General features: G+C 45.3%; 1 protein-coding gene across 1 annotated transcript; it reads left to right on the top strand.

Annotated features, from left to right (window-relative positions):
* Nucleotides 1-900: 900 nt before the first annotated feature.
* On the top strand, nucleotides 901-10,400 carry GNPDA1 (glucosamine-6-phosphate deaminase 1; the record flags this gene model as incomplete). The annotated part of the gene is made up of 6 exons (XM_084251748.1): nucleotides 901-1,024; nucleotides 4,724-4,825; nucleotides 6,199-6,381; nucleotides 7,323-7,507; nucleotides 9,465-9,639; nucleotides 10,300-10,400. 6 exons carry the CDS (start codon nucleotides 901-903, stop codon nucleotides 10,398-10,400), a joined length of 870 nt encoding a protein of 289 aa, XP_084107874.1.
* Nucleotides 10,401-11,557: the final 1,157 nt, after the last annotated feature.

Raw genomic sequence — 11,557 nt, 5'->3', positions numbered from 1 at the left:
CCGGAGCCCCAGCGAGCCGCTCGGATCCCTTCCCCAGGCGGCGCCGGAGGGGCCACGGGATCGCCATCCAGGTGGGAGACACGCCTGTGTACCCCACGGACGGTCGAACCAGCCACCTCCGCTTCGGGCCTTCCCACTCTGATCTTGGCACTGGGGGCGCAAATGCCCTCCTTCCTGATTACCATTATTCCGCGTCCTTTGGGGGGAAACTGAGGAGGCACAAAGCAAGGCCGGCCGGTGGGAGCACCCCTCCCCAGTACTGAGAGCAAACAACTTTCCAGGCAGAGCCCTTGGCCTCCACCGCGCTTGTGACTCAGGAAGAGCCCAGGTCCCCTGGCTTACTGAGGGGGTCAGTGGGCAGAGATTATCCAGCCGAGTAGCGGTAGGTGGGTGGGGAAGGTGGGCTGGGGTGGGCTACAAGACTGTAGCTGATATATTGAGGATTTTGTGATTTACATGCATTCTTTAATACTAACTCGTGAAAATTTTCAGGTAGGTGTTACTTTCCCTCCTTTCACATGAGAGGAGACCGGCTCAAGGAACTTCCTTGGGTTCTTTGACCAAGCAAGGTCCTGCCTTCGGTAAATGGAGGACTGGAGATTAGAACCCAGGTCTGTCTCACAGCAGCGCCTCCTGGTGGGCGGAGAAGGCATTTGCCCAGTCTGTTAATTTTGTGAGAAGATAGTCATTCAGAGCATTTTCTGTAAGACTTAAACACAGGGCCCACAGGACTACTGAAACTTAAGCCCTTCCTCTTCCTGGCTCAGACTGCCTGGGGAGTAGGTGTTGCCGGTGAGAGGGGCTTCTCTCCTCCACCACAGCCAACTCCACTCCTATCTCCCTGGCCCTTACCACCTATTCCTTTTGTTCCCTGCCCTCCTTCCCCCTTTGCAGGACAAGATGAAGCTCATCATCCTGGACCACTATTCTCAGGCCAGCGAGTGGGCGGCCAAATACATCAGAAACCGCATCATCCAGTTTAACCCAGGACCAGACAAGTACTTCACTCTGGGGCTCCCCACTGGTACGTTCTGGGATGGGGCATGGAAAGGCGAACGGGTATTAACGGGTTTTTAAAGGGTCAGGTACGAGGACTCACTCAACCAAGAGATTTCAAGGAAGGTTTGAGGTACTGGTGCTATGAGTGAATAACTCCCCTGCCCATGGTCATACAAGACAGAGCATCCAGCTTACTTTATGGGCTTAGTTGCTGCCTACTTATGAAGAGTCCTGGAGCAAAAGGGCCTGATTAGCTAGGAAGAACTTGATTTTTAGGCTCCTAAGTTAGCCTTTAGTCCTAATGCCTTAAGGTATACATTTTATATAGTGAAATCAGAAGCTGCTAGCTGGATACCATCTTTGGGAGAATTGAGAAGATAGTCATTCAGAGCATTTTCTGTAAGACTTAAACACAGGGCCCACAGGACTACAGCTCCACAAGCAAATGTCCTGCTTATTTCTTTAAAAAGTAGGGTAGATTTGCCCCAAAGACCCATCCACTAGAGCAGAGGTCTTAAAATTTTCTGTAAATGAACAAATAGTACATATTTTATACTTCACTGTCCAACAGCCTCTGTTGCAACTACATTGATCGTATAGCTTGAAAGCAGCCACAGACAATGCATAAATGAATCTGGCCATATATCAATAAAACTTTATTTAGGGATGCTGAAGTTTGAATTTATAATTCTCACATGCCACAAAATATTCTTTTGATTTTTAAGGACTTTCAGAGTATAAAAACTATTCTTAATTCATGAATTGTACAAAAGCAGACAGCACACAAAACTTGGCTGTGGGCTAAAGATCTCTGCCCTAGAGGTTTATGGGAGCAGTTTCTGCATGTACCTATGACACCACCTATGCTTCTAACGTACTGTTTTCTAACTGTGGAATGACCGAGCCTTCACCTGGGGCAGAGTCTGGGCCTTCTTTTGCAGCTCCTCCCTAGTTCCTGTCACCTGCAGAGTCAGATCTAAACTCCACAGAGTAGCATAAAGAGCCCAGTAAGGCCCGGTCCTTTCCTGACTGTCACACATGAGCTGGCACAGCATTTCCATATGGGTCCCGTGGAACATTCCTTCTGTTAGATGAAGAGCAAGGTTCTGGGTGGAATCCATAAAAACCAACCTCAGCTAACTTAAACAGAAAAGGAGTTTATTTGCTAGATAAAAGGGAGCTCACAGAATTGATGGGAAGCCTAGAAGTTTGGAAAATGGACATGTAGCTCAAGGGAAGGACAGGGAAGATGTGTGTCTTGGGCATAGTTGCAGGGACAGGCTGTTTATTTTGGCTTGAGGCAGGGGGAGCTGCCACTCTCATTTATTTAGCAGATACTTACTAAATGCCTGCAATATGCCAAGCTGTTCTGGGAGCTGGAGATACAGCAGTGAGCAAGGAGGACATAAATTCCTGTCTCCTTGAAGCTTAAATTATAGTGAGACAGATAAAAAATTAATTAGCAAAATAAAGAGTATATTGGATGGTGATGAGAGGAGAAAAATGAAGCAGGGAAAGGAGGGAAATAGGGAGTTATCTATCTAGGCTGGGGTCCGCAATGTTGGGTTTGGTGGCAAGGAATTTCTCAGTGAGAAAGTTTAAGTGACGGCCTAAAGAGATAAGAGTTAGCCATGCAGATAACTACAGGAAGAGCTTGGCTGGCAAAGGACATAGCACCATAGCATACACAAAGGCCCTGAGGTGAAATTACTTGGAGTAGGGTGACTAAGAGGGAGAGAGGTGGCCAGCTTATCTAGAACCTTAGTTAAACTGGTTATTACTCAGACTGAAATGAGAAACCATTGGTGGGTTGTGGGAAGAGTGACCTGATTTGGGTAGGACTTCTTTCCATCTTTTTATTTTGAAAATGCTAAAATATTTAGAAAAGCTTAAAAAAAAAATAGTACCATTTACTTAGATTGACTGTTAACATTTTGCCACATTTGCCTTCATTGCTTCTGGCCCATGTTCTATCTACACACAGATACACTTTATAGGAACCACTTGAAAGTAAGTTCCAGACATCCTGCCATTTTAACCTCTAAATCCTACAGCACATATATCCTCAGACTAAGAACATAGCCACAATACCATTGTCATCATAAGAAAATTAAGAATCATCCCACAGGGCCTCCCTAGTGGCGCAGCAGTTGGTGCTGGGTTGCGAAGCTGCCCGCGGCCTCTGCAGCGCCGGTTCGATCCCTGGCTGCTCCCCGGCCACCGGAGGAGGGTCCCACATGGCGCGCGCGGACCTCTCCTGCTGCCCGCTGCTCCCCTCAGCAGTGTACTTCGGTCCTTCTGCCTGCTCTGCTCCCCACTCTGGCTCTGGTGAATTCTCTCACCCTCCCGCACTTCTGACTGTACCCAGTGCTGTATAAATAAATAAATAAATAAATCTTTAAAAAAAAAAAAAGAATCATTCCACAATATTCTCTAATATACAGTCTAAAATCTTTCCGATTATCAACATTTATCTTCTATTGTTTTTAAATAATCCAGTGTCCAGACTTCATGCATATTGGGTTTTTCAATCTATAGCAGTCCTCCTACCTTTTAAGTGTTTTTTTTGTTTGTTTGTTTTTTAATACAAGAGCTGGGGTACAGGCCAGAGGTGTGGGAGAGGATTCACCAGAGACAGAATGGGAAGATTGACGAAATACACTGCTGAGGGGAGCAGTGGGTGAGACAGGAGAAGTCTGCTTCGCCATGTGGGATTCTCGCCGGCTGGCTGGTATCAAAACTGCACTGCAGAGGCTGCAGACAGCTTCACAGTGTGGCGCTCAACCCACTGCGCCACTAGGGAGGCCCTGTTTTTTTAAGATTTATTTATGCATGCAAGAGCTGGGGTGTAGGTCAGAGGTGCTGGGGCATGAGAAGATTCACCAGAGACAGAGTGGGGAGCAGAACAGGTGGATCTGCTGAAATACACTGCTGAGAGGAGAGGTGGGCGACACAGGAGAGGTCTGCTGTGCCATGTGGTTAGCTCTCTGGCCAGGGATCAAACTCAGTGGCTGCCAATAGCTTCATAGTGCTGAGACTTAACCCCTTGCATTACCAGGGAGGGCCCCATACCTTTTAAGTGAGTTTAATGGTGAGTCTTCTGTGAATCTGCCCATACTCACTCTTGAGTACTTTAACCTACAATAAAGCTTCATTTCTAATTACCTGACTCCCACATGAAAAAAAGTTTTATGACATTTACTTTTTAATGAGACTCAACTAGGGAGTTTGCTGCTCCTCTGGGTAGTTTTCCCTGAGCCCTCAGGCTATCCTGTGCTTACCTATCACATCTGACATGTCTGCTCCATCATCCCCACACCTGGCCAGTGAGCTCTTTGAGGGTTTCTGCCAGTTCTTTCGCTCCTCTGCTTCCCCATCACGGGGATGCACGTAGTTGCTCAGGGACTATGATATCAATAATTCACTCTGCTCTTCACTGAGGTAGTCATCAGTCATATCAATCTTCAGTGTGCTGGGTACTGGGGACTCATCAGTGAGCAAGACAAACCCAGCCCTGCCCTCCTGAAGCATATAGTCTGGGGGAAATGGACATTAAGCAAACAGTGAATGAGTGGCAGTTAGAACTAGAGCATTGTGTAGGTGTGTAGGACTTCAGATCTGACAGATTCTACTCGTGGATCAGCTTTGACTCCTTCCTGGCTGCCCTCTGGGCTTCCAGGAACTGAGGACTGAAGGGTGTTCATGGCTGTGGTTTTTCTTGCAGGGAGCACCCCACTGGGCTGCTACAAGAAGTTGATTGAGTATTATAAGAATGGAGACTTGTCCTTCAAATATGTGAAGACCTTCAACATGGATGAGTATGTGGGTGAGTCTTTTTCAAGAGCCTTACCTGATTCCAGCAGGTCTTCACAGGCTGGGCCCTGGAGAAGAATGGGGGCATTCAGGGTGTCAGTGCTTAATTAGTGATAGCTACCTTCCAGGCCTTGGTTTACTCAGCTGTCAAATGGGGCTAATAAAACTGACCTCAGAAGTTGTAAGCGTTAAATAACAAATGTGGATGCCTCTAGTACAAATCTAACACTTAATAAATATTGGAGTATCTCTTTCACCTCTGCCTCTTCCCCAAATCTGTGCTGGCTCTTTCTGAAACAAGTGATTGCAATGGGTGTCTCCCTCAGTGTCTGTGTCTGGACTGTCTCTCCAGTGTTCCTTCCACATCCAGCTGCCCTTTCTGCCAGGTGCATCAGGCGAGGAGCTGAAACTGGTGTCCTTTCCACTGCTGAAAAGCTATAACTTGCTCTTCTGTCACCTTCCCCACTCCCCTCTGTCATTTTATAATGACTTTTATATTCAGCATTTTTTTTAATTATGGTAAAATACACATAAGATTTACCATGTTAACTATTTTTACATGTACAGTTCAGTAGTGCTAAGTACATTCAGATTGTTGTGCAACCAACCTTCAGAACTCATTTCATCTTACAAAACTGAAACGCTAAAGCCAGCCAGCTCCCCGTTCCCTAGTCCTCCAACCCTGGCAACCACCATTTTACTGATTCTATAAATTTAATTACTCTCGATACCTCAGACACATGGAATCATATTAAATTTGTCTTTATGTGATTGGCTTGTGTCATTAACAGTGTTCTCAAGGTTCATCCATGTGGTAGCATGTGTCAGAAGTTCCTTTTTAAGCTGAATTTAAACATTCTCAATGTTTAACTTTAAGCATTCACTTTAAACATTCTTCTTGACTGAAAAAAATCCTTTTGAGAAAGCCCTGAGAAAATTCTCTCCAACCACATGGTGTTCAAGTTGGGATTCAAGCTGAGAGAGGAATAACGGGTGAATGTTAGGGTAGGAGGCATGGGTTGAGGGGTGTGCTTATTTCCTTTCCAAGATGGGTCTAGCTCTACGACCCCAGGTGACTAGGCCATCTCCAGATGCCCAAAGTTACCTTTCTCTAGCCTACGGTCATTCCTTTGAAAAAGGAGATCAGAATGAGGGAATTCCTCAGCCCCTAGGTGTGTGTCTACTCCATCCAGCCCCATGATTACAGGTGGTGATGGGCAGACACTGAGGGACAGAAGCTTAGCCTATTTTGAGTGGCTGAGGCCAGGAGTCTGGTGTTGAAGGCTCCCTGATGGGCACACCCATGAGTTTTTCTGTGGCTAAAGGGCATGGGAGGGGGGTCCTGGCTCAGCCTGGGCATGACTGACCTTGGCCATGTTCCTACAGGCCTTCCTCGAGACCACCCCGAGAGCTACCACTCCTTCATGTGGAACAATTTCTTCAAGCACATTGATATCCACCCAGAAAACACCCACATTCTGGATGGAAATGCAACTGACCTACAGGCTGAGTGTGATGCCTTTGAAGAGAAGATCAAGGCTGCGGGAGGGATTGAGCTGTTTGTTGGAGGTGAGCTTGACAGGAGACCCAGGCTGGTTAGGACACAGAGTGGCCTGTCCCCCAACAGCTTTCTCTCTCTGTGCATGTGACACTGGGTCCTTGACACCGAAGAGGCAGGGAAAGCAGAGTGGGAACCCGAGCTCCCTAGCCTGGCTCTGATCAGTAGCTATGTGATCTCAATATCTCTTTTTCCTGCACTTCAATACTTCGTCTAGAAATTGAGAGGTTTGGATTTGAACTGCGAGATTCTGTTACCTAGTTTTGACTTTTATAGAGCAATCATGGGCCTTAATCTAACATTTAAAATTACACTTGTGTAGTTCTAGAAGATTCCCCACTCGACCCCTGCACATGGTAGACAGGCAGTTGAACCCTAGGGAAGATTTTTTAATTTGCCCAAGGTCAGTTGGCCAGGAGCAGCAGAGCAAATGTGGGGACCTAAGGTGTCTGGGTCTCGGGTTTGCGCCCTGCCCTGGGCTGTCCTCTCATGTTTCCATCTGTCACCACTTCTGGAGTCACCCACAGATATGGGAAGTTGGGCTGCCCTTTCACTGTTGTAGGTTTAACTCTTCTTTGCTTCAGGGTGGGAAATGCTTATGTCTGAGATTTTATAAACTTGGCAGCCCTTATCTAGGCCCTGTGTTAGATTTTATTAGCCACAACTTGATGCCTGCAACTTTATGGCTTTTGGCAAGAAAGAGAATTTACACTTGGATGATCTGGGAAGGCAAAAGCTATTTGGAGTACTTGCTTAGTTTTGAGTGTTGTAGCAAGTCAACGACATTTGTATGTGTCACATATAGTGTACCTGCCTGGGGGTGAATGAGAAAGGAGAAGCATTTTTCAAGGACTTTATCATACTCTAGGTGGGGAAGGAGAGATTGTACATCCTAGAAATCTTGGATCCCTGGGGCTGACAGGGGTATACTGTGGCTGTCTCTTCTGGGCAGGTATCGGTCCCGATGGACATATTGCCTTCAATGAGCCTGGGTCCAGTCTGGTGTCTAGGACCCGTGTGAAGACGCTGGCCATGGACACCATATTGGCCAATGCTAGATTCTTCGATGGAGATCTTGCCAAGGTGCCCACCATGGCCCTGACAGTGGGTGTGGGCACTGTCATGGATGCTAGAGAGGTAAGGGTGCATGGGGTACACAGGCCTTCACTGGGGAGTTGGACTTGGTGTTTTGTTACTAATTTTAACTACCTAGGTACCACCTGAATGCGTTTGTATTAAAAACGAAGACATTGTAATGTATGTGCAACAAATAAGACTAAAATCCCTACTATCACTGTCCCTCTTTCCTCTTCAGAAATATTTTTCCCAGTGTGAGGGAAATCCTTACCTACCCAGGGAGGCAGAGGCTCTCTAGTTTCTGATTATTTACATTTTTCAAGCTTCTTGGGCAGAAAGTTTATCACTAATGTCAGAATATGAAGCTGGTTGCCTATTATTGGTGAAGGACACTGCTCAGGGATTAATAACTGTGGAGAAGTGTCAGTGAAATATAAATCTTGAATTTTCCCCTTGAAAATTGGGTATCATTTGAATTTTTTGTTGTTCCAATTTTCTTCGGAGTTTTAGAAACATATTTCTCTTCCTTTCTGGGGTATATTCAATTGGAAACAGCTACAGACATTTTAGTTTCACATTTCTTTGCCCAAGTCTATAAACAAAGTCTTAAATCAGTGAAAAAGGTTCCCTGTCCAAAATGAACTTTTGTGACGTAAGTGATGGCACTGAGATTTCTGTTGGGTCACCTTGATTCAGTACCATGGAAGATCACACTACTGTTTTTTGACTTTATAGCTTTGAAAAATACTAGAGTTGAAGTACCTACCTGTCATGTGAGAGTATTTTGATGTGGGATAGGACTTGGAGCTGGAAATCAGGAAATTCCCTTCTCTTTTTTCTCCTCCCCCTGCCTCCTGCCCTAGGAAATTCTCTTTTCTAAAATGAGTTCTGGGGCCCTAAACACAGAATTGCATCTCTATGCCCATTTGTTCGTTTTTTAAGAAAACAGCAAATCCTGGGCCTTCCCGGTGGCGCAGCGGTTGAGCGGTTGAGCGCTGGGTTGCGAGGCTGCCCGCAGCCTCTGCGGCGCTGGTTCGATCCCCGGCTGCTCCCCGGCCACCAGAGGAGGGTCCCACATGGCACGCAGACCTCTCCTGCCTCCCGCTGCTCCCCTCAGCAGTGTACTTTGTTCGGTCCTTCTGCCTGCTCTGCTCCCCGCTCTGGCTCTGGTGAATTCTCTCACCCTCCCGCACTTCTGACTGTACCCAGTGCATGTATAAACAAAACAAACAAATAAATAAACAAACAAACATGCCTCTAAAAAAAAAAAAAAGAAAGAAAACAGCAAATCCTGTTCCCAACTCCATGATACAAGTGAATTACAATGAAAGAAATCTTTTGAGCTGAGTTCTTTACATTCATTTTCCATTATTTTCGTTCTTCATATCTTAGCTATTAAAGGGAGTCTATACTTTTGTTTTATGTAAACAAAAAGCATTTCCCAAATCAGTTCAGTAGGTTTAATACTGTAGACTGAAAGTGACCAAATTAAAAGCCAGCTCTGCTGGAATTCAACGTTAGTAGCCAAACAGATAACTGTCACCACAGCTTCCAAGGCCCCCTTTTAGGTGGTACAGATTGAGAGCCTACTTTTTCAGGCTGTGATTGTGAAAATTCCCTCAGCCTAGGACTCCCCTGCGACCCAGTGTCAGAACTGGTGGGATAAGAGGGGTGGCCCTTGTATGGCAGTCTGTTTACCAGCACTTTCAGTCATCATCGAAGATGCCAGAGGCACCTGGTGGACAAGAGCATGGATTGTGGGTCAGAAATGACCTGGGGCAAGTTACATAGCCCATTTCCTTTACACAGAACATGAGGATAATGTTGCCTCCTTCCTCAGGTTATTTGTGTGATAAAGCACATGGAGTGAGGCACACGGAGTATAACATACTAATGATTGAAACTGCTATATTAAAAATGTAGTCCTTACAGACTTTTAGGGGTGACTAGAATTCAGATCTCTGGACTCACGGTTCTGCAGCTCCTCCTCCATCACTGGTTTGCTTTTGATTCCCAGGTAATGATCCTCATCACAGGTGCTCACAAGGCATTTGCTCTGTACAAGGCCATTGAGGAGGGAGTGAACCACATGTGGACAGTGTCTGCCTTCCAGCAGCATCCCCGCACGGTGTTTGTATGTGATGAGGATGCCACCCTGGAGCTGAAAGTGAAGACTGTCAAGTATTTCAAAGGTGAGGGAAGGGTGGGTCTGGAGTGGCCAAGTTCAGGGTGTGCTAGGAGTGAAGAGTGGAGCTAGTTTTCATACCCTGGCCATTTTAATAGACAGCTCTGATTTTTAAAAAAATTAAAAAAAAAATCAGAATACACAGTCATTGCTCTTCTATCCATGACTGCAAGAGTTCATTTCTGGAGACCTCTTTGTTCTGAGGAAGAGGAAAGAAAATGAAAAGTTATAGTCCAAGGTCATCTCCTTGCAGTGATACTGACCTAGGCGGGGTGGTTGTGGTATCTTTCCAGATCTTATATGAGCCTTTCCCCCCCTAAGCATGGTACTAACTCTCTTAAGGACTTTTTCCTCCTTTACTTAAAGTTTAAACAAACTTATGTGAAAATCCTCATTTTCTGACAAATTAGGAATTCTTTGCTAAAAAAGTTTTCATACCCGACCCCCCTAGAGATTAAATTTACAAAACGCCCTCGCATTCTAGCATTAGGAATAACAAATTATTTTCCTATTTTTAGGGTGTTTATTATTTGGGGGCCACAGAGAAATGATGATAGGAATCAATTCTTAGATAAAATTCATCCTAGAGCACTTCTGATTGTTATTGATGATTTGTGGAATTGTGCTTCTATCTGCATTAACTATTTTTCTTTTTAAATTTTTGTAGGTTTAATGCTGGTTCATAACAAATTGGTGGACCCCTTGTATAGTATCAAAGAGAAAGAAACACAGAAAATCCAGTCTTCTAAGAAACCATACAGTGATTAGCCTGTGCTAATCCTAGTGTTAAGTACCTCACTGGGAGAGGCAGGTGTTTCTGGAATTTGTCTTAGGACAGAATTATATTTCTTTAATCCAGTATGTTAACTCCAGATAAATGAGTGAACTTCCTGCTCTTAGCTGTGCTAAACTCCTTGTCATGGAGTTTAGCTATAGGGAGAATGACTATAACTTACCCTTAATCAGAAAAAAAATCTGAAAAATGTACTCTCTAATTTTGATGTCTGCCCCACACAGATTAGGGGTTTTTAGCTTTTGTGCTGCACTGACACTGTTCATGTGTACAACACACTCTTGCCAGAAATCTCTAGCCTAACATGCACTGATTCTCAACTGGGAGGGAGTTAGGGCTTGTTTGTATTGGATAGAATACCTTTGGAGAGTCTTGAGAACCCTTCTTGAGCAGGCCTGCCCCTTATTTGAGAATTTCTGTTCGAGATTAAGGAGCACTCTCACTGTTTACTATAAGCAGTCCCTCTGGCCAGTAACAAGTGCCATGGAAAGAAAACTCAGTACTTTCTTTCCCCAGTCCTTTTTTTTTTTATTTTTCTCCTGTGCTCAGTTGGCCTTTCCATGAACTTGGAGGACTCCTTGGGGGAGGATCTGGATAGATGGGGCTAAGAGAGGCTTTTGCTGATGAACTCTGAGCGTCAAGGGGCCCAGCCACGTCAAACTCCCCTTCCTCAGAGACCCGCCAGCACTGGGAAGAAGGCGGAAACACTTTTCCCACCAGAGTCCTGTGTTTTTGTTCTAAGGTCTCACTGTGGCATCTCTCTTTTATGCACTCATTAACACGGATGCCCATGGGGGCAAACAGACACTGCCGCAATTTCATTGTATTCAGTCAAGGTGAGGGGCCAGTATAAGCAACTCTTTCATGAGTTCAGTCACAACAGGACAACATTCTCCTCCTTCCCTACAAGTTGGTGCCAAGGCAGCTGACCTAATGCTCCTGAAGTTGACTAACATCCTCTCTCTGCTTTAAATACCTGCCCTGCTAACCCTCTCAGATTCACGTGGCATTGTCTGATGTTCTTAGAGTATCAGGAAACACAGCCCTTTTGTATACACTCCTTGTTTAGAAGATGAGTTGACTGGTTTGCCTTCCTGTTTTCTCGTAAACCTTCGTGGAGTAGATGCTGCCT

The sequence above is a fragment of the Talpa europaea genome (assembly GCF_964194135.1).
Source record: "Talpa europaea genome assembly, chromosome: 13".
Classification (NCBI taxonomy): Eukaryota; Metazoa; Chordata; class Mammalia; order Eulipotyphla; family Talpidae; genus Talpa; species Talpa europaea.
This window is presented reverse-complemented; position numbering and strand designations above follow the sequence as displayed.